At 36.1% G+C, this 21,902-nt stretch overlaps 1 protein-coding gene across 2 annotated transcripts in view; it reads left to right on the top strand.

Moving 5' to 3' along the window:
• Window positions 1-21,902, top strand: part of ANKS1B (ankyrin repeat and sterile alpha motif domain containing 1B) — a 404,590-nt gene that overhangs the window by 85,404 nt on the left and 297,284 nt on the right. For both annotated transcript variants that reach the window (XM_057385963.1, XM_057385955.1), the window contains exon 9: window positions 12,005-12,145. In XM_057385963.1, coding sequence (XP_057241946.1) covers window positions 12,005-12,145 — 141 coding nt within the window. The remainder of the gene's footprint in view (window positions 1-12,004; window positions 12,146-21,902) is intronic.

Below are 21,902 nucleotides of genomic sequence, written 5' to 3'. Positions count from 1 at the left end.
CAGAAAGTTCTTTTTATCTTGATCTTCCTTGGTTTTCTCAAAATACATTTTCTGCCTATGTGATTTAGAGCATCACCAGTAGAGGTGCTGATACTCCAAAGGTATATTTGTTTATCACATTTGAGTAATAGTATACAGAACAATATAGGAGTTCTAGACCTAATATGAAAAATTTTGCCCCCCTTTAGATACAGTGAGATTTTAATTTCTGAKAACATATTATTTACTCTCTGGAAAAACTGGTTTTGATCATTTATAAGAAGACTGAGCTTAAATATGTGGGAGATTTGTTTTTCACCATCATATTTATCTGAGGTGCAAGATAACAGAGTTAATATCGATCCTCTAAAATCTATCCTCCTTCCTTGTGTAGAATCTAAACAAGAAATAAATCATTCTGGAACTTTTTAGATTTTCATCTTTCTGCCTTTTTAAGAGATAGTAATTTCTGTAATATTTTAGAATGCTTATCAGCAGGTACCAATGCAGGTTTGATTGTGCTTTGCAATAAATATTGACCTCAGAATAAATGAGTGTTCTACCTACATATCAAGTTACAAACAATAGAGGAGAAAAAAATACCTGTTTTTTGTATATACCTCAAGTAAACACTGATTTCATGCCTATTCCATTATTGTAAGAGTAAAGTCGTTAAGCTTGGAACTTGCAGTGAAGGCTGATGATCATCACCTGACAGAAATACATGAGGAAAGTAAGAACCATATGGGTATATCAGTTGTTATCTGTAGTGAGTGGAACAGCATCATTTTATCCCGAAAGTATAAACAGGAGATGCAGCCTGCTAGTCCAACAGAGCTATGAGAACTTCTACAGGATCCATTGAGAGATGGAGATTAAATGTATGGTTTCATTATATTTTATTCCATAATTCTTTTGAAGTTGAATAAGTAGGTACTTTCTTAGAAGTGGCAGTCTCGCCTTCTTTCTTTGGTCCTTGGTAGGAGGTAAACAAATAATGCTAATGGTAAATAGTGTGCCAGATTTCACAGGACAAAATGACCACCCATGATAAGCTAATATAAAATAATATTTTCTTTGAAAATTGTTTTGTAGCTGAAATTAGAACATTGGACAGTTTTAGACTACTTGTTTCATTCCATTTTTATTCTATYCTAATGGCAACAAGCAGGTTTATTTTGTAATAGGCATATAAGTTATATTCAGTATTTTTGTCCTTAAGCCTTGAAATAGTTGACCACTCATGACACAGAATTTATTGCCTTCTGTTGAAAGATTTTTTCAGTCCCTGTGAATAAGCTTACCAAGTAGAAAATTAATAGAAAAATAGTTGGACCAGATTCCTGTACCTCTGTAAAATACAAGATCTCGAGGAATTCAGCAAAGGGCAAGTGCCTAATATTTACTATGCATTAGAATAGTTTGCCCATGGAGATAAAAAGTATGCTAGAAATGCACCCCTTATCTTTTCTGCAACTTCACTATATACTGGAATCCTTGGCTGAATTCAGTAGTATACGTTTTTAGACTGAGATAAGAATCAGAAACTAGATTTACTTGACGTTTTGTGTCATGTGATGTATGTGTTGGTCTTTACAGTTTCAATTTAGTGTCGTGAGGGAAAAGCTCAGAAGAGGCTCTTCAATTTTTTGCTTATTTGATATTAAACAATTTGCCATACTGCTACCACTATTATTTTTGTTGATATTGGTGCTCTGCCTAATATCACTGAAATATGGATTGTTCACAGTCTGTGAAGAAGCAGCCTCAATACTGCCTATCAAACTTAGGCAAAAATCATATTAWAATGTAATTAGTTTTTATATTGCTATGCTGGTCTTTTTTAAAATTATTATTGGTTGCTTACTTATGGTATTGGAGTATTTATTGCTTTACCTTTGTCTCTGCCAGTGGTGTTTCCTTTAAGAAATTGAAATGATATTAACAGATCACAGTCACTTACTTACATCAAGTCATTGATGCTTCCTAAGAAATACAGTGTTACACAGGGGTTATACATTAAAGCATGTTAGTGACTGACTTGTCTATCTGTATTTTATAGGAGCTTTAAGGCACTATATTAATGACTGGCTGGAGAAAGAATTTAAATATGAATCTTCAGCTACTTAGGAGTGTTGAAAACAACATAAAGGTGTGCTTGTATGGTAGTGGACCTCTATGTGCGATGTTGAATCTACCACAGGCAAAAAGAATGGTATCAATGACCTGGTACAGGAGAGGCACCTCCTGTCCTACATCTTCTGGTAGCAGTGGTTATTGAGATGGCTGCAGTGACATCACTGGTGTAATTATGTAAGACAGGAAAAAACAGTAACTTGCAATATGTGAACTTCACACCGGCAGATTTTCCTACCAGCCATAGCAAAGCCTTTGCCTTCRTAGTGAAGATGATTTTGAGTGCTGCATCCCCCTGCTGTGTAATCAGGCTGCATTGCGAGCTGCTGTCCATTTGATAGTACCGTGYATCTCCGACGGGGTGTGTGTGCGTGGTCTGTGCGATCCTTTTTAACACCTCCAGAGAAGTCTGAGCTCCAACTTTTGCTTCTGAGAACAAAAGGTAGAATGTTTTGGTCTTTTCCAGTTAGGCCTTCAACTTCTATAGCCTGCTAAGACATTTCAACCGCCAGCTGTTCTACTGTGTTGTGTTTATATTATGTTTAGCACTTGGCTGCCAAAACCACTCGTAATTTGTTRCTGCAGGATCTGTAAATCATTTAGTAGAAACAGTCTTCAAAACTCTTCTGATTATCCACTCTCAACCAGCACTCATCTTCAGATGACTAACTCTGTACTGTATATAGTTCTTCTTTAGATTGTCTTTGTCTATTCAGGTATGATTTTCTTTTATGTCCTTTATTAAGCCAACAGCAACTTAATGGAATAATAACTGCATTTTCAGTAACACACTTCTACTGAGAATATGTGTGCTAAATAAAAAACTCTSCACTGGAGGAATAATAAAATGGTGACTTCTGCCTACTCACTTACCACCTGATTTTTTCCCCTACTTTAACTTCTCTTCCTTCTGCTCTATTTCATGACAAATAATGTATTTTCTATAAGTTTCATCATACTGCCACCCACTTACCCACCCTCTCTTTCACAATTTTAAAAAAGGAAAAATGTATGGTTTACAGCTTATTTTCATGGCAATTACATTGCAGTGAGTTTTTTAAATGTTATATGATAACATTTCTATAGTATAGGGCTGTTAAATAGAGATGCGTCCGTAGCTATTCTTCAAGCAGTATTTTCTCTGTGAGACATTTAGAACCAAAAATCATGGTCATTACTTTTAGTCATTCTTTTTTTTTTTCCTTTATCCAAGGGCAAATGTTCTGTAGGTTTTAATTCTGTTTAATATTTTAAAAATTATTAACACTTGGTTTTGCTTTTCTGTGGGCTCCTATGCCCTTCATTATCAGTTTCTTCTTTTTCATCTGACACGAGTTTTCAGTGAGTCATATTTTGGAGTGAGTCATGTGCATATCGATTCAGGGAGATGCATAAGTATGTTGTTAACATGAGAAATTCCATTAACTTAATTGGAACTATTCATGTGGTTAAACTTCAAGACTCAGAAAAAGCCARTTACCAAATTCCTGCCTTTCTTCACACTCTGTATATGTATATACCCTTTCTACATACCAGCTGAGGTCAAATCCACTATGCCTGTGGTATAGAAAGGCATCCCTAGAAACATTTCTGTAACAGTGTGTCCTTGCAGCCTATATGACTGCCTGGGTSAATTGTGTGTTCAGGCTTTATGCTTCACATGCGGAGTTCTTTCTCATGGCAAAGTAAAGCACTTGAAGTGYTTTGATAGTAGACATTTAAAATTAAGTATGCAAATAGTCTGATTTATTGGTATTAGGTATATGCTCAAAATCAGACAAGTGTTTTAAATACAGGTTCACTTTATTTTAGATACTATTAAGAGAGAGAAATTAATTTGGCAGTTCAGTCCTGTCCCAAACTCATGTATTAGAGTGGAGTAAGTTATGGAAGTGCCCRTGTTCCAATATATTATAGCGAAGTAGCTTAATCCGTAGATTAAACAAATAGCTTGCATTAAATCACAGTATAAGCTGAGTTGGGCGGGACCCACAATGTCCAGTGAGTCCTACTCCTGGCCCTGCACAGGACATCCCCAAGAGTCACACTGTGTGCTTGAGAGCATTTTCCAAACACTTCTTGAATTCTGTCAGACTTGGTGCTGTGACTGGTCCCCTGGGGAGCTGTTCCAGTGCCCTTCTGGGAGAAGAAGCTTTTTCTAATGTCCAACCTAAACCTCCCCTGGCACAACTTCAGRCCATTCCCTTGGGTCTTGTCACTGGTCACTGCAGAGAATAGATCAGTGTCTCCCCTTCTTCTTCACCTCATGAGGATGTCATAGATGGCAATGAAGTCTCCCCTCAGTCCCCTTCAGGAGAACAGGCCGAATGTCCTCAGCTGCTCCTCATATGGYTTCCCCTCAAGCCTCCTCATATGGCTTCACAAYCTTTGTTGCTCTCCTTTGGATGCTCTAGTAGTATCTTTTTTATATTGTGCCACCCAAAACTGTCCCCAGCACTCGARGTGAGGCTGCCCCAGCTCAGAGCAGAGTRGGACAATCCCCTCCCCTGCCCAGCTGGTGATGCTGTGCCTGATGTCCTCCTGGACACTCTTGGCCCTCCTGGCTGCCAGGGCACTGCTGGCTCATGTCCAGTTTGCCAWCAGCCAGGACCCCCAGGTCCTGCACTGCTTTCCCCTGGCACTGCTTTCCAGCCTCTCATTCCCCAGTCTGTACATCCAGGGCTGCCCTGTCCCAGGTACATAACCCAGCACTTTCCTGCTGAACTTCAGATGGTTGSTGATTGCCCAGCCCTTTAATTTGTTGAGGTCTCTCTTCAGGACCTCCCTGCCTTCAGGGGAGTCAGCTGCTCCTCCCAGTTTTGTTTAATCTGTGAACTTGATTAGTGTTCCTTCCAGTCCTGTGTCCAAGTTGTTAATTAAGATGTCGAAGAGCACTGGGCCAAGGATGGAGCTGTGTGGAACCCACGCCACAAGTGACAGGTCTCCAGTCTGCTGTTGCCTCATKCACTATAACTGTTCGAGTCCAACTCATGAGTCAGTTGCTCAGCCACTGCATGATGTGTTTATCCAGATGCTGTTTTAAACAGTTCAAATTAGTTTAAGAGAATGATGTTGTAAGWATTTTTTTTWATATTCAGAACAGCACATATTGCAGCTTCAAGCAGCTAATACTTCATCCTCTTAATTTCAGCTGAAAAACAAACACAGTGTTTACTTCCCAAGATATTTAAAAATGAAAATTCTATCGGCTCCAACTGCTAACTAATTCTTAGAAATATCATTGTACTCTGGTTAAATTATATTTAGTAAAAGCTCTTAGCCATCCATTCTCTGCAGTTTTGTGATTTATTGAATCCTTGAATTGCCTGCCATTTGGTAAAATKGGGCAGGAGTTAGAAAAGAGTGAAGATTGTTTCTGAATTACATTGAGTTGTCTAGCTTTGCACTTAAGATATATGCACAGAATATTAGATTGTTAAATGTGAGACTCCTCGTAATGGCTTTTATATATAAATGAAATGCTTTTCCTATGAAGATCACAACACTCACTTCAAAAGCTTTGAGGAGTTAATTGGTCAAAATTAACCTTTTTATTAGTAAATGTCCCTTGATGGATAATTCTTTCTTTTATTGTTATTAAGCAAATTAAAAGGTWTCTTAAGCCTTGAAAAATACAATTCTTTTAGCAATAGAAAAAAAGCTAGCGTGTTTTAGTTTTTGCCTGTTATTCTCTGATTAATTAATAAGCTATTAGTTTTTTTAAATCCTRAAACATGTTTTATGTATGTTTGCATCATTTAATGAGAGTAGTTCAAAGATTCAGAATTATCTTAATTGTAATTTTTTATGTTGCGTGCTAGGATGAATAYTTCCAATACTACTTTAAATATATGTTCAGATGTACTCACTTTATAATTAATTTTTACTTAAAATTTTGACCTTATTCATTATGGATTGTACTTGCCCTCTGGTTCCAGGGTCTATTTCCTGCAAACTGTCAGATCCTGCTCTTGGGACAGAGTGATTAACTTTGGCGTGCTCATCATGACAGGTGTCAATAGCACTTGCCCRCTGAGGGGCAGCAGCCACATAATCATGTAGTTTTCTTCATGTATGTGAATTACTCATGTTTCCCTAAAGGTAATGCATTTTGTATTTGTTACATGTAGTCAATTAACTTGACTTCAACTTACAGGAATTCCTTTTCAGAGTGAAACATCACTGTGATCTTGAATTCAAATTGTGTGACTGCTTCAGATGTGTTTCTTTTGGAGCCCCAGTCAGAAAATATTATCCCAGGCAGCTGGGCTGATGTGCAGTGGTATAGAGATCAAGATTCTATGCRTCTGGGACTGTTAGAACTGGGATTTGTAGAGTATGTAGGCTCGTGTAGCACTGAAAATAGTCACAGAATCTCTCAAGATGATTCCTGATATAGCCCAGCATTTGTGCAAACTTGCCTTCACTTTCACTATAGTCAGCAGATCAGGAATGCCAACTTAGTGACCATCGTGGAGATATTTAAATAACATGCCCAGCATCCCACAGGTATTATGGCAGAGACAGGTACAGAGTACACTTCTGCATCACTCAGCTGCTTTCAGCACAAGACTACCCTTGTTGTCCTGATACTGCTTTGCAGAATACGGGAGGTGCAGTCAAACTCTAACCAGATTCACAGCAAATGAAAGAGATGTAAACTTGGAACATGTGAAGGAATGGCAGCAGTTGTGCAGTGTGAGGTGAAAGACAAGATAATGAGGATGGGAAACAGAAAAGCAGTAGAGGGAGATGGCATTGGGGATGTGGAAAAGGTGTGCCCAGGTTACCAATCTCTTTCACTGTGTGAGGATGCATGTCATAATTGAGGCTCCTCCTTTTCAGGATCTTTACTGAATCCCATTAGGGCACCTTTTCTCAATGCAGGGATCCTTCTGTGGAAAAGTTTTTTTTTTTTTTTAGTGTTTTATTTCATGCCCAGATACTATTTTTTTCTTTGTCTTCTGCATACCTCAGGCATTTTCTCCTGGGAGCAGCCTGGGCAGCAGCAGGGGGAGCACTGAGAGCATAGAACATTGTCCCAGCTCTGCTGTCCCTGGCTTTACTGCCGCAGCTGCTGGGGACAGYCACGACAAAGATCAACCTGCTTATCCTAATTTATAGGAGATATCCAGGAGCAGTTTCCTGCTCTGTTAGTTTTTAGCATAATGTCAGAATACTGAATAACAAAACTGTAGTTTTTTTACTTTTATTTCACAACACAGGTACATGTCTTTTGGGCCAAGGAGAGTTATAGGTATGTCTGTGTTAGAAAGACAGAAAACACACAGAGATCTGACAAATTATTTCTACAGAAGAAACTTCCTGTTGACCTGATTGTTGCAAACTGAGTGGCAGCATTTGGCTTTTCAAATGTCTGGTTACTTTCTACCTCTATAAGCAGAAGGAGATTGCCTTCTGGATTTCATCTTTGCTACTCCATTTAAAAATCTTGTTTTCTTACAAAGATAAATGATAAGTTAATGTTTGTGTCTCCATAGCTATGATGCAATAAAAATGGTAAATGTCCTATTATTTTGTATCTTTTTGCTGATGGTCTTCTTCCTCTAGCAGATGTTGTTTTAAAGGGTATGTGAAATAGTTCTGCAAACAGAGAATAATCATGAAAAAAACAGATACAAGAAGATGTTGATGTTTGGTTTTAGGTTTCACTGGACTAGTACAGGAAAGTCTCCTATGCATTCTGAAACAAGGGAATTGTGACATATTTTTTCCTAGCAGTGGCTGCTTACAAATGTCAAGGCAAAAAGCAGACCAGTCTTCACTAAAAGTTGAGAAAAAGAGGGATTGAAAGGAAAGCCTTGTATAATTTACTGTATTCCTAGAGAAAACTTGACTAGGTAATAAAATTATATGTTAGAAAATAGTTGCCATCTGTTAAAAGGAAGGCCTTATACATAAAAATACTTACATATGCTTTATATATGGTATACAGTTGCTGAGTTGTGAACTTAGTAACTGAAAGTGATAGTTAAGATTAAAGCTGCTGTCTCTTCATTGACTTCTAAGAGTGGAACAGACTTTCTCTGCATTTTCTSTCTGTATTCATCATTCTCTCTATTAATAAATATTGGCCGGCTCTCTTAGATTGGGGTAGAGATTCCAAGTTGTTGTGATGTGTACATACATGTTTTAGAGAATAAATAGCCTCTTTATAAAGTATCCTTTAATCTAAAGTATCTTAGTGGGCAAGTTTTGCTTTTTATATAGATGGAGACATGAAGAGAAATGCTTCCATACTAAATTTTCAAAGACATTATTTAAATGCTCATTAAGTATGAAAATGAGAGGTGATATGATAGGCCCAGTAGAGTCTGAAGAAAATGTGCCACTAGTTGTAGTGGTCCAATGTCCTTACCCTAGATCTTACTACTCTTTCACTGTTGTATTGTTATTGTTCTTTCTTTCTTTCTTTTTTTTTTTTCACACAGAGAGATTACTTTGTTAGCCTCTTACTACTACAAGCAATGTCTAATACTTAAATTCAGTTCCAGTAAAAAACAGAACTTTTAGTAAACCTTTTTATTCTCTATTAATATCTTGCAGTTTCTCTACCAAATTTTCCTTTTGCATATGATATCTAATATCATGTAAGGTTTTCTTTCTGTTTTGTGTGAGGATATATGTTGCTTATACTTGTGTCTCCTCTGACCTAGGCAGAAGTGGACTTACTGAAGCTTAGTATTGCAGTTTATATTGACTTTGCTATTTCATAATGTCTCATTAAATTAATTGAGTAACTATGATTTAGATGGCATTTTTAAACTATATTTATTGGGGTTTTTAAAACTCAAAATAGGCATAAATAAGAGGTTCTCAATTGTGCCTGTTTTTCTTTAGCTGGCAGAAATATCTTCTGCTCTATACATTTATTTATTTTCTGAGAAGTGGGCATAAATAACTTTGGTTTTACTAAAACTCTCCCTACAGGRCTATTTCAGGGCTTCCCAGTAGCACACACAGAATTAGATTTTCATGTTCAAAGGATCTCTAAGGAGGCAAAATTAAGTTACACAACGGAACAGAAAAAATAGGGAGTTCTGGAAAAGGAATGAAGGCGTCAGAGAGTAACAGGAAACTGTGTGGTCTGGGTTTGCAGTCTTATGGGTTTGTGTGGCAGTCTGTAGTCTGYGAATTGATTGTAGATCTTTCTGTATCTCATTTGCCTCCTCCAGACATATCACTCTCCCCAGGGTATGCAAACCCAGTCTATTGAATTTGGGGCACTTGTGTCTCCCTTTTCTTTTTTGCAGCTATTAACTCCTTCCCTCCTCTTTGCAAATGCATCTCTCTTGCCCTGCAGTAATTCCCACATATGTCTTTGTCCCCATTGTATGGGAAGAACAGAGCTTCTGTCAGCAGGGATGAAGGAAGGTGAGAAAGGAAACCCCCTCCACATAGATTATTCCTAACAGTTTCTTTTTAGCACTTTATTGGTAGCAGAAATCTGGGCAAATATTACAAGAGCTAACCCGGATCTGCAGTGTCTGTGAATGAGTCTGTATCATGTTCATACCTGCGCTGTCTAGTTGCATGAGAGTACCAGTCAGTTTATTCCAATAGCATATCTGATGAACTCTGGCATTGACTGATCATTTTTGAATTATCAGGAGATCTGACTGTACTTCCCACTTCCTCTCATTCATATTGACATTAAATTCCTGTGATTCACACTGTGTCTTAGGCTATTTATATAAAATACATCTAATAGAAGTATACAGCTTTCATTCTGCCTGTGTGTTTTGTTTTTGTCATTCAATAATTGTTTGGCATGGAGGTTTATTTCCCTCTGTTCCTGTAATGACTAAATACTCATAAGATCCCCCGTCAGTTGACTCTATTGTATTTCATCTCCCTTCACTTGTGTTGAAAATTGCTCACTTATATGTGTGTTTTTTACCTTTACAAGGTGCACTGACATTTTTATATGACTTTTTTGTCTTCATTCGCTTCCTTTGGCTTGTAAGGTCACAGACAATGTRTGTTATCTGCTTCCCTGTGCTGAGCACTGCTGCAGTTCTTTGCTTTTGTCTCCAGGGGGCAAGAAGCGCTTTATCCTCTGGTACAGCAATTCTGAGATTTAAAATACAAGTGTAGGGCAGGCACCATGGAAGATGGCGTCATAAATAGAGGTGAAAGACCTGTAGTTTGCTCCCTTTGTCTATGCAAATACCTGGCAATAATAGTCCTTCACGACCTACACTCTGCAGAATTAACCCAATCCCTTTAATGATCACTGTGAGAATATTGGTTGTTATGGCAACACATTCTGTGGTACTACTAGAGTGTCAAAATAACCTAATGAAATACCATGCTAGGAATATTTTAGAAATTGACTTTTAAAATAAAAAGTAAATAAATCCTAACTTTAGAAGATAAGGCTAGATTCATGAAGTCTGCAGCAAGGGATTGAGGGGGAATCAGACTAATGGAGTGGGATAGATTGTGTTTCTCACCTTCGATTCAGGAGTTGAGMTAGAATTTAGAAATATTTTCCCTGCTTAAATTAATAGAACACCAACCAGAATTATGTTACAAAGTTATCATGAGAGTCAAGTTAAATGTTCCTCCCATATAACATGATTTGAGTTAGTGCCTGTCTGTGCAGTGCCTTTGCTTCTCTTACAGTTTCCATCAGCTTGTGTTCATTTTTAGAACTGCTGCTGTTCTCTACTTCTTTTCCCCACTACTTTTCTTTCACTTCTCTATTCCTTTCCTTGCAGTAGACTCCATGCGTTTCTTCATTCTGTTGGCTAAAATAAYCTGCAGTTAAGTGTTGGGGTTTTTWAAATGATTTTTACATGAACCTCATAGCAGTGCTTTAGAGTTAATGTTACCACCAGATTAGGAGTTGTGGTCAGCCACTGTCTCAAACAGGGTTATTCTGATCAAGCAAAAATCCAGCCACTTCTGAAAGAAGCATTCATAAGATAGCATTTAGTATCTGAGTGTCAGGTAGGCTGCTTAAGCAAATGTGAAGCAGGCTAGAASAGCTATTCTGTATTCCAGTTTAAATATGGGCAAAGAATTAAGATTTAAAAATTATTCTTTTTTACTTGAAATACTTTTTTTTTTTACAAGAAATTAAAAAAATCATTCATTACTGGGTTACCTTTCCTCCTTCTTCTGCTGAAATTAATAAAAGTTGCCACTGGAATTCAGTTGGGATGGACTGTGTGGCAAAATAGCATAAATGTATGGGAACTGACCACTCTTCCTATTTCTGTCTGTCATAGAAAATTAGGATACTGGTTTAATCAAAAATGAGCATTTTTCCGTTATCACTCAGATCAATATGTAAGTCACAGTGCTCGTAAGTGAATAACTATTCCTGATACTTTTCATCCCTTCCAGACTATGAGGCAAAATAATACAGGTCATTTTGAAATACATCTTTTGCCTACAAAATAAGCTAATGCATTAATTATTGRTAAATATAATGCAAAAATTGAAACCTCATATTTTCATTGATTTAGTATTTTTTCCTGCAAAAACCTTGGACTCATCTAGGCAAATGTTAATATTTATTCTTTGTGGAATATCCTAAATTTAATGATATTACAGAAAATTAGGAAGTAACTGAAGTAGAAATTGCCATTGTCTTGATAATAAAGACGAAAAATATTTTCAGTGTGCATTATTATGCTCATTCATTTTTAAAGTATAAATGCAGATAGCTCAATATGCACCTTCCTTAGAAAGTATTATTTTCATACAGCAGTTTAACAGTTGAGTAGGTACTGTGTATTAAAACAGCAGTTTATCTTTTGGAATTTATGAATGGGACACTCTTAAGTTCATTAATTAAAAAGTTTCTTTACAATATATCACTGTATTTAATTTGAAAGTATTGTTTCTTTATGCACAGAGGCCTCCTTCAATGCGTTTATCACCAAGGGAGGAAGAAGATGATGACACAGGTGAAAATGCTTGTGGACCTTCAGGTTTATGGGAGGCACTGACACCTTGTAATGGATGCAGAAACCTCGGTTTTCCCATGCTTGCCCAGGTAGGTGATTCGCCTTTCAATGTAACACTTAGTAAGTTGCTTAATCTCATCCTTAACCCTAAGAGTTGTTTATAGTCTTGCCTGATTCTCTTCAAAATTGTTACTTTCACTCTTCATTTTAATGTCAAAAACTGGTTGCAGAATTAAATGTTGAGGTTTGGTCATCCTGCTATAATACGTATCCATGTGAGTGTAATATGGGGACTGATGTTTACCATCCTTATTTTAGATAGATAGTTGCTGTGTTGGATAGCTCTCTTGTCCATCTGGAAAGAAATTTTGAAGCTGATGGTTTCCTTTGTGATAAGTGCTCTATTTTTGACCAGCTTCTAATTAATAAAATGACATCTCAGCTACTTTCTTTATGGAATTAATTGAGACCATCATGCACAACTCAACTGATATAAGAATATAGCCTAAGACTTCTCTTTGAAGATTATGTAAGTTAAAGAAAWAATCCCCAAAACATTTCAAATGCTCATCATAATGCAGAAAAGAATAACTAGAAGTGGGTAATATATTTGGATCTAAGTCCCAGCAATTCTTGGAGCAGACTAGTCTGTAGTATCTACCAAAACWTTCCAGCAGCTGTGTCCTGAACAAGTGTTATTGTATTGCTTCAGAACAGGATGATGCTTATTGCTGTCTCTGGGTCTCCCTTGTTCTCTCCCCCCACTATAATTTAGCACTCTCACTTCTGTAACATTTTTCCTGCACTTTTTTTGTARCATTGAATGAAGACTTGCCAAATTTCTGTTTAGAAATGTCTGTTTTTTTCAGTTGCATCCTTACTTGGCACTGCATTTAAATAGCTTTGTCAGATTCTTGTGTACCACATTGGAGTTACATATCCTGTCTCACCACACTTCATACACTGTTGCTTTCATACCCTGACTGTACGTTTTATTCCCCTTAAGTCTCATGGGACTTGCACCTGTTTGAAGTCAATGCTGAAGCCTTCCCTGCAGTCAATGGAAACAGGATACGGCAGCTAATGTGCTTGAATAACAATGAGCACTGCCCTGTCTCTTGATAAGGAGCCCTTATATTCCTTTCCCCTTTCTGTAGCTGTTTCCTACTTCATACTATCCATCATTTTAGATATTTGGCAAACTGAAGAGTTGTTGGAATTATCTTGATTTTCAATAGGAGTGCTATAGTTACTAAGTCCGGATTTTTAAGCATTTGTTTCAAAACATATTTCTTGAACTTTTCTTATTTAAATATTGCCTATGGTTTAATTATTGTTAAACTTTCCTATGATARATGTACATGCCATTTTGTTTCCCTGATTCTAGAAAATGCCATTCTTGCCCTTGTTCTGTTTTTTTATGTAAGGTATGCATAAAGGGTGCTATAATATTGAGGAATGCCTTTGAAAAGAGGAATCAAGTTAGTTTGGTTTGTTCGTATGTCTTTTGTCTTTATAAAGAGAGATTTGTTTCAGCAACAGTGTAAGTTTTAAGATAGTGATTCCCACATTAGTTGTATTCATTATGCTTAACTTTTAAGCTCAGATTTATGATACAGTAAGATTTTTTATTATGAATACAAAAAAGAGTATACTTATTATGCTTTTGCTCATGATATAACAGATTGTCTTTCTAGATTGTTTCTATCCATAAAAATTGAATACAGAGGTAGTTTAGGTCTTTTGTTGATTTCCTTTTGTAGGAGACAGGAAATAAACTAGGTAGTGAAAAATCTCCAAATTAAAAACCARTTACTGGTTTTTATAAAGCGTTGCCATCACCATATGCAGTCTTTCAAGCTGTTAGCTAATCTGTTGGATGTTTCACATTTACTTCAGAATGCAGCAGGAATTTCTAAGGGACTGAAAACAAAAAGCATATATATATTTTTGCATTAAGAACAGAATCTTGAATTGGTCTAACAAATTATAATAAATATTATGTGCAACAGCATCAGAAGCAAAAAAACGTCTCTGATACTAATGTCAGTGCACTAACATACCAGAAAGTGCAGACTTCATCATGAAGAAACAGTGAGATAAYGGTACTTGACATGATGTCTTGAAATCCATGCTCTCCTAAAGGTCCTAAAATAGGGAAAAGGGTCTCTCAATTACACTTGAACACAAACAAGCTCATTTTTACACTTCTCCTTTATTTAAAAGTAGATTTTACAATTACATAAATATATTGTGTTTGCATATCAAAGGTGAACAAACATAAAGATTGATTCTTGCTTTCTCTRCACAGACGGAGGCACAATGATAACATGAAATTGAGTTTTAGGTGAGATCATGAAACCATCCATCTGTGACCTAGTGAGCTAATAGTTTTCAGTATGCCAAATGAGAGGGCAGTAGTCTCTTTGACAAACTTTGTTTCTTTATTGCAGTTAGGGAAAAAAGTCTGTCTGGAAATACTTCTGGCATGCAGTGTGTCRTTGCTATCTGTACTGTGCTGGGAGGTGTCATTTTACAAAGGGCTATGATAGAAAGTTCTGTGGAAGTTGTTACATCTTTTAAAACTTAGCGTAGCAGTACTATAGGTACTCTCTTTACAGTACAAACAACTSTCTTTAACAGTCTCAAAATTGGTTAAGTATTGGGAGAACTTTATGGAAAAATCTTTGTGTCTAGTAAAAACTTCAGGGTTTTAGAATACAGAATGCAGCTGCATTTTTGGAGACTGAAATATAGCCATCTCTTCTTATTTTAGCAGAGAGTGTATTCCATTTGTAAGTTATAATTTAAGGTTAAAATTTGGGGCTGTTGCTTTGTTCTGGAGTTAATCTCTGGTTTGGGGCAGAAATTCCATCCTTGCTAAAACTGATGCACATTTTTGTGAACTTCAGACGCTTCTCTGAAGGACCTTCAAGGTCCCTCTGAAGGGTGGCACAGCCCTCTGGAGTATCGGCTACTCCTCCCAACATTGTGTCATTTTGGTAAAATAGTGGAAAGCAATTTGAAAAAATATAATTTTGGTTGAGGGTGTTTGTTCACTCTATCAGTTGGTTAAGGGGTGCTAGGTAAGGAAGAAGTGAGGAATGTGGTAGAACACTCATTTTTCAGCAATAGAATTGTTTCTTGTTCTTAATCATCAATTCAGCAGTGCAGGTTGTTTCACTATTTAGCTCCTGATACATTTATTTTACCAAGTTTATCAGTAGCCCCATGCATATTCCCATTTTCTTGAGAATAAAGTAGCATACTCTGAATGTATGTATATCATTCCATTTTCTTTTTCATGGATGGCATAGCCTGAATATTTCTCTGCTAAGGGGCAAACAGGGCCTGATGTAGAGAGATAAATAGTCTGCAAWGTCAGAGATGAGTGCTGCAGAGTCCTGTATGATCCCTCCATTATTATCACTTTGAAGCAAGCAGTTCACACACCTTAATTTTGACAGTCATGCCAGAATTTGTTTTATAATTATSATATAAAGTAATTGTGAGATAAGGCAGGTTTAGCTCTGTCCYGTTTAGGATGCTGCTGGGTCAGGTCGACTGGACTGTGTCTTGAATTGTCATACTTATAACTTCAAAATTCTGGCAGTTATTCCCTGTGTTTGACATGACAAGAATCCGGAACACTTCATTTCTCTAACTGTTACAAAATTAAAATAATGTCTGTAAAAAGAGCAATGCAGCTGCTATGGAAAAATTGAACTTTGATTTCAAAGCTCTTAAATTTTCATGTTGCCAGTTGCAAGGAAGCATGGGTCTTCAAAAAAATACATGGAAAATTTACTGAAATAGTTAAATAGTATGTTTTTAGCTTAGTTTCAAATTATCATCTTTGAAGAGGGAATGAACTTTTGGGAGACCTTGGACGTTTTCTTTTAAGACTGATCAACGTTCTGCTTATATAGGATTCCTAGAGGTAAGAACTTGAGCAACTTTGTCACAGGTTCTCCTGTGGAAGGGATTTTCACCCCAAAGTGTCTTTTTATTTAGATGGAGGGAAGAAAAAGTGGACTCCTAAGTACATTTTTAAGGAGATGAACTGTATATAACACGGTTTCTTTATCAAAACAGGCTATGGTAGGATTATTTAAAACTTGTAGTTTGATGCATCAGTTAATAGAGTTATGTATGTCATGTCTGCCTTCCAGAAGATAATTTTATCTGTCTGTACTTATTTTTGTAAATTTTAAAAAGAAATTTTTAGTGGGAAGAAATGTTGTATACTGTTKGTATTTTAGAAGCTAGTTAAGGTTCCTTAGAAAGCCTGACATTAAAAATTATTATGTTTCAATTATGTTTACATTTTCAAAGAAATTTTTGGATACATGAGAGCTGAATGGGGTAATTAAATAAGGAGCTAACTCAATTTTCACACAAAGATCAAGTCTATTCCTATACAGTCCTCTGTACTGACACTCTCTGGAGAGATGCAGCATGACTCTATGATGTCTCTCTCTGAAGAATTTTAATATTGGGAATTTTATTTGGCATTATTTGTCTTCATTTTAACATATTCTTTCAGTTTGAACTCCTAATTTTGGTCGTCTCAAAAAATTGTCTTAGATTTTAAGCTCAGTGGAAATGTTATACTAATTTTTTTAACTATTAAGGTGCAGGGGAGGTAGTATTAAAGAGGGAGTATTCTCTTTTGTTTTTTAAAAAAACAGAGAAAAGCAAAGAACATATTTTTAATTAAACAATAATGGCTAGAGCTKTTCAGCTTGGTTCTTCAATCCCTTAATAACTTTACCTTTCAGTGCATTTAGTGAAAGTACATTTCAGGCTGGACTGGTAAAGAAGCAGATTTGGCTGATCTTACTTGGTGTTGATGTTCTCCACAATTAGAAACAGAAAGTCTTGTGGCATTATGTAATTTCTGTGTTACAGGGGAGGAAACCTGTCATCTTTGTTTGGTGATGATATAAACATAGTAGAGAAAGCTTTAGCCTAAAATGAACATGAGTATGGATAGCAAGAGTAAGATTGTTATATTATTTATAATATTTTCCTATAGTTTCTAACCTTCAGTTGAAACACACATTTTTCTTCCTGATTTAGTGGATTAAATGACGAGTTTACTTGAATGGGAGTAACATGGAAAGCTCTACGGCCCATAAAAAAAAATTCTGTTAAACTCTTGATTTGCAGTGTTGTCTCTTTTACAGTAAACTTAAATCTTATTAGTAATTTCAGGAACACACCACCCACATGCTGTAACAGCGACTGAAAAGTGCAATATGTATTCTGCCTAGAAAGAATCAGCAGGTGATGATTGTACCCTGCTGAACAGTGATAGAAAATAGGTATATTGTAAAAATTGTGGCTTTAGTGCTAAGCTCTATTTTCTGATGGTATTTTAAGGAAAGAACTGAACATTTTGTTCTTCCGTGTGGTATGTTTTGCATATGTAGCTTCTTAATTTCCAGTGGAAATCTGCAGTTGCCCATGGACTGCAGGTGTCTTGTGGCAGATGCTTTACTGTGTGAGTTGTGTGATCTGGGCACCACTGCATAGGTATGTAATATGACCAGAGAAGCTGTGATCTGTTTCTCCTTAGGTATTTTCAGAATTGACTGGTCAAGCTTCAGGAAACCTAATGGTTAAATTAGCTCTGCTTCAACTGCGAGTTTGGTGAGATGACTTCAGAGATCTCCTTCGTATCATTGTTAACATATATATTCTATAATTCTCTGTAAAGCTATGTGACCTCAGATGAGATAATTTCTTAAAAAATTTAGGACTGACTGCAGTTTGGAAATGACTGTGAAAGTGTGGCTATCCCTGTCCTGCACTGTGTAAATCGGCTCACTGCTGGGATGAGTTGTCTCTTGTATGATCATGAAACAGCAAAACCAAATGGGATGAGAGAGAAAGGAGAGAAATGTCGAATTGTACTGGAATTGTTGATACATGTCAGAAAATAGTCTGAAATATTTATGACTGTAGTGGTTTACAAGATGAAATTTAACTCCTATTAATGATACTCAAATTAATGTAAAAATTCATGTTGAATTGAACATGGTCACATACCTAACATGTCMCAATGATAATCTGGGAAGATCTTATATAGCATAAGTATATTGCATTTTGTTGTTTTGTGGTTTGCAATTTAGTGGTAACCAGAAGACACACTTCTGTGGAATGTTTTTGCTTTCAGTGCTGCCTGTCAAATTATGAGAAAATTGGAAAAAAAATCAAATTGAATTGCACAGTGAATGGATAGGAATAAACCATAGCAATTAGTTTTGTATACACAAGAAATTCTACTTTGTGTTGAAAACTTCATGTTTGAACTTCAGCTGCTTCCTAACAGAAATATTAAAGCAATATAGTGAAACTTGAAAATATATGGAGAAATTCCTTATTAATYTGACCAAATTGGGCATAGTGATTACTACATGGAATGCTACACTGATTGATGATGAGGTCAAGCTTTGCGTCAAGTTATATTTCTGTGAAGGGCTATTTAAAGWCACTTGACATTTTGGGACTTTTTTGAGCCTAAAAATGTATTTTCTATTTTGTTTTGTTTATTTTTAATGATGATAAAAATATATTTGGGAACCAAGTTAACACTGGAACCAATACAAGCAACTACTCCCACTGTGAGTGATAATTTTTTTTTACACTTCAGTTTTGATAGTATGGAAAATCATGGCTTCATAGACTAAGTCCATGACAAGTCTGTTAAATATATAGACTTGATTTTTTTCTGAAGAAAAGATCTGACTCACAGCTGAACTTTTAAAAAGTAAAACTCTCTGGTCGTCACTGTGAATCCTCTCTTGCTATGCAAAAGGAATTGCATGCCTTCAGTTTAAAGTCATGTCTGGTGGTTGTTTTTTACTGAAAATTTTAATATTGGTAAAAACTGTACAAACAGTCTGCCAGGCATTTTGCAGTTTTTCAAGATAGAAGATGTAAGTGTGAAGATTTACATTGAGGTAAATTAATAAATTGACAGTATCAACCCAACTACATTATTTTTRGAGGTGCATTATACTGAGTCTGAAGATGAGATAGATCTTTAATCAACCGATTTCTTAAGCGTAAGCATTAATGTGCTCAATCCCACTTGGGTTTCCAYGCGATTGGAACTTTATATAAAGATACCTTATATTTTCACCAGAATTCAAAACTGGTCTGAGACTAACAGTTTTTTTAAATCCCAAACCAATTGTTACCATTTTTTTTTCACTGCTTGAAACATGTAATTAAGAAGAACTCATGAGCTGGATGTAAAATAAAATGAAACTGAAGTTGGGGGAATCCGTATTTGAGATATCAAATGGAAATACGTAAGACTACATTGTCTCATGTAGTCTTTTTGTCTCATGTAGTCTTTTTGATGAAAAAGTATTTTGGACTTGTTTTTGATAGAAAATGTGATCTACCAATTATAGTGAAATGCTTCTTTTTACTTTAAGGTGTCTCAGAGAGGCAATTCAGCTAGGAAATGGGAATCTCATGTTTTATGTTTTTCTATCTAGAAGGGTTTTAATCATATGTATTGCTGTAGAATGCAGATGGTCTCTTAACTTTCCAGATGCAATAAGCAGTATTGTTTCATGAAATATACTATAATAAAAAGAGGAAACAGTAATACTCCTAATAGTATGGAGAAYAGTTGTGTTCCTTTGGCAAAAGGGGGAGATAGAGTTTTTTAAAAAACCGTGTTATAAATATGTCTCTGTACAAACAGTCTGCCAGGCATTTTGCAGTTTTTCAAGATAGAAGATGTAAGTGTGAAGATTTACATTGAGGTAAATTAATAAATTGACGTATCAACCCAACTACATTATTTTTGGAGGTGCTATAATTTTATAGCATCCTAGTTTTTGTTTCACAATATTTTATACTGTGAAAAAGAAGCAATGTTCAGTCCTATTTATATCTAYCTAATTTTGAATTTAGCAAAATTGAGTCTGTAACTCTTAGACAATGTTCTAACCTAATGGTCTAAGTACTTACAAACCACTAGGTTTGTCCCTAATGAGCTTTTATGATTAGCAGATTCTGTATACACATGGCAGTTCTATATACACTTAAAGCTTTTTTTTTTTGTTGTAATCTGTTTGTATATGGACAGGTGATTAAATTCTGCCTTGTTCAGACTGGTCTTATGGAGTTAGTGGTTTTGTATTGTGAAAAATAAATACTGGCAGGAGAAAGTTCCTTCAGAAACCCATCTGGATGCGTTTGCTCCTCGTACAGTAGGGAATGTGAACCTATCTGAAGATGCTGGACTGATTGCTCTTTTCTGTGGGACAGGAAGCCACAGTGAGCCAGCCTGTGTGAGACATGAAGTAGAGGGATGTGTTTGCCCACATGCCTAGTTTTTCAGCTGGATTTGGGTGCAAATTAAATACCAGGGCACTTASAAAGTGTACGCAGCTGACAAAGCAGAAGGCTTTCCTTCACTCCTTTCTGCCCACTTCCAAAGTGGGCAGATTGAGTGTATATTTTTTTTCTCCTTTGAATGCAAAAATGTTCTGTTGCAAGGTTCATGAGCAGTTCTTGAGCTGCCTCTTAAGGAGTGCAATCTTGACATCTTTCTCCCACGGACAGTAATTTCCCATCAGGACTGTAAGATCAAGGCAGAGCTGTGCACACACCACAGTTTGGTTTTTAGGTAGCTAGAATCTCATCTTCAACCCAGAATGAGAGATCCACTGCCAAGCATTTCCTGTGTCTGKCTTTAGGTGGTTTCATGTGACATCCAGGCATTGAGTAGCAAATTTCTTTTACTCACAAACACTGCTTCCTCATCATGAAATCATGAAAGGATCTTGAGTTTGCAAATTACTTGAGTGTTTGTTAAGTTTTAGCATTTACATTGTTGTTTTGAAGTTGAGTTAATAATTTGAAGAAATATAAGGAAATAGTTGAATCAGAACCCAGAACAGTAGGATCATTAGGGATGGAGTTTTGTGTGATAACATTTTACCATCTTGTTTTTGTGAAACATTGACACAGTAGTTTGTTTGCATATGAAGGAAGGTCACAGAGTGTTAACAGAGAATACCTGTAGTAAAAATAATCCATACAGACCATGTGACTGCAAACCTGGATCAAGACGCCTTAATTCTTGTTAAATAGACAGATAATTTTGGGGTAGCTGTTCCAAAACTGAAATCTTGCAGTGAACCTATAGAAAATCTTTTAAGTTCAAATTGTCTTGAAAATGTGATTTAAGATCCCTTATAATCCTTATCCATTTAATTTTATATGATCTTCACATTCTGTTTTCATTTTACAAAAGCTGGAGCTGAGAATTTGCAGTGAATAAGAAAATTGTCATACCACAGAAATCATCATAGTTACAATTAAAGCAGTAGAGCTTTGACATAAAACAGTGRGATTTCTGGTTTAAAGAGCCATACGGAAATAGCATGTTTATTAGTGGAATGGTTTTCCTTCAGTGATCAGAAGTGAATTAAGTAATTATGTTCATGTATTGTCCTTGTATTTCCATCTTAGCTACTGAGGTTCAACATGGCTACATCAGCCCTCATAAAATTGCYAAGGTTATAGGCATGAGATAGTGCTGAACAATGGAGCTTTTTGTATCCATAAAATTAAATATCCATGTTATGAATGTTAGYGGGCTTTGGCACATTTTTGGCCCAGAAACAGCAGAGTTCCTAGGGACCCATTTAGAATGTTCTGAASTATGGTATGAAATAGAAAATGACTATGTTCTTTAAGAACATAGGAGATACAGCAGTATTCTCTTAACTTGTGTGTAGTGCTAGTGTGCGTATTTCCCCAGTTGTCATGGAATAACCTGTTTTACTGTTTCTGAGCACCAATTCTAACTTA

This window comes from Malurus melanocephalus, unplaced genomic scaffold (genome assembly GCF_030028575.1).
Source record: "Malurus melanocephalus ecotype Western Australia unplaced genomic scaffold, MMel_1.1 scaffold_16, whole genome shotgun sequence".
Classification (NCBI taxonomy): Eukaryota; Metazoa; Chordata; class Aves; order Passeriformes; family Maluridae; genus Malurus; species Malurus melanocephalus.
Note: the sequence above shows the minus strand (reverse complement) of the source record. Positions and strands in the feature narration are given on the sequence as shown.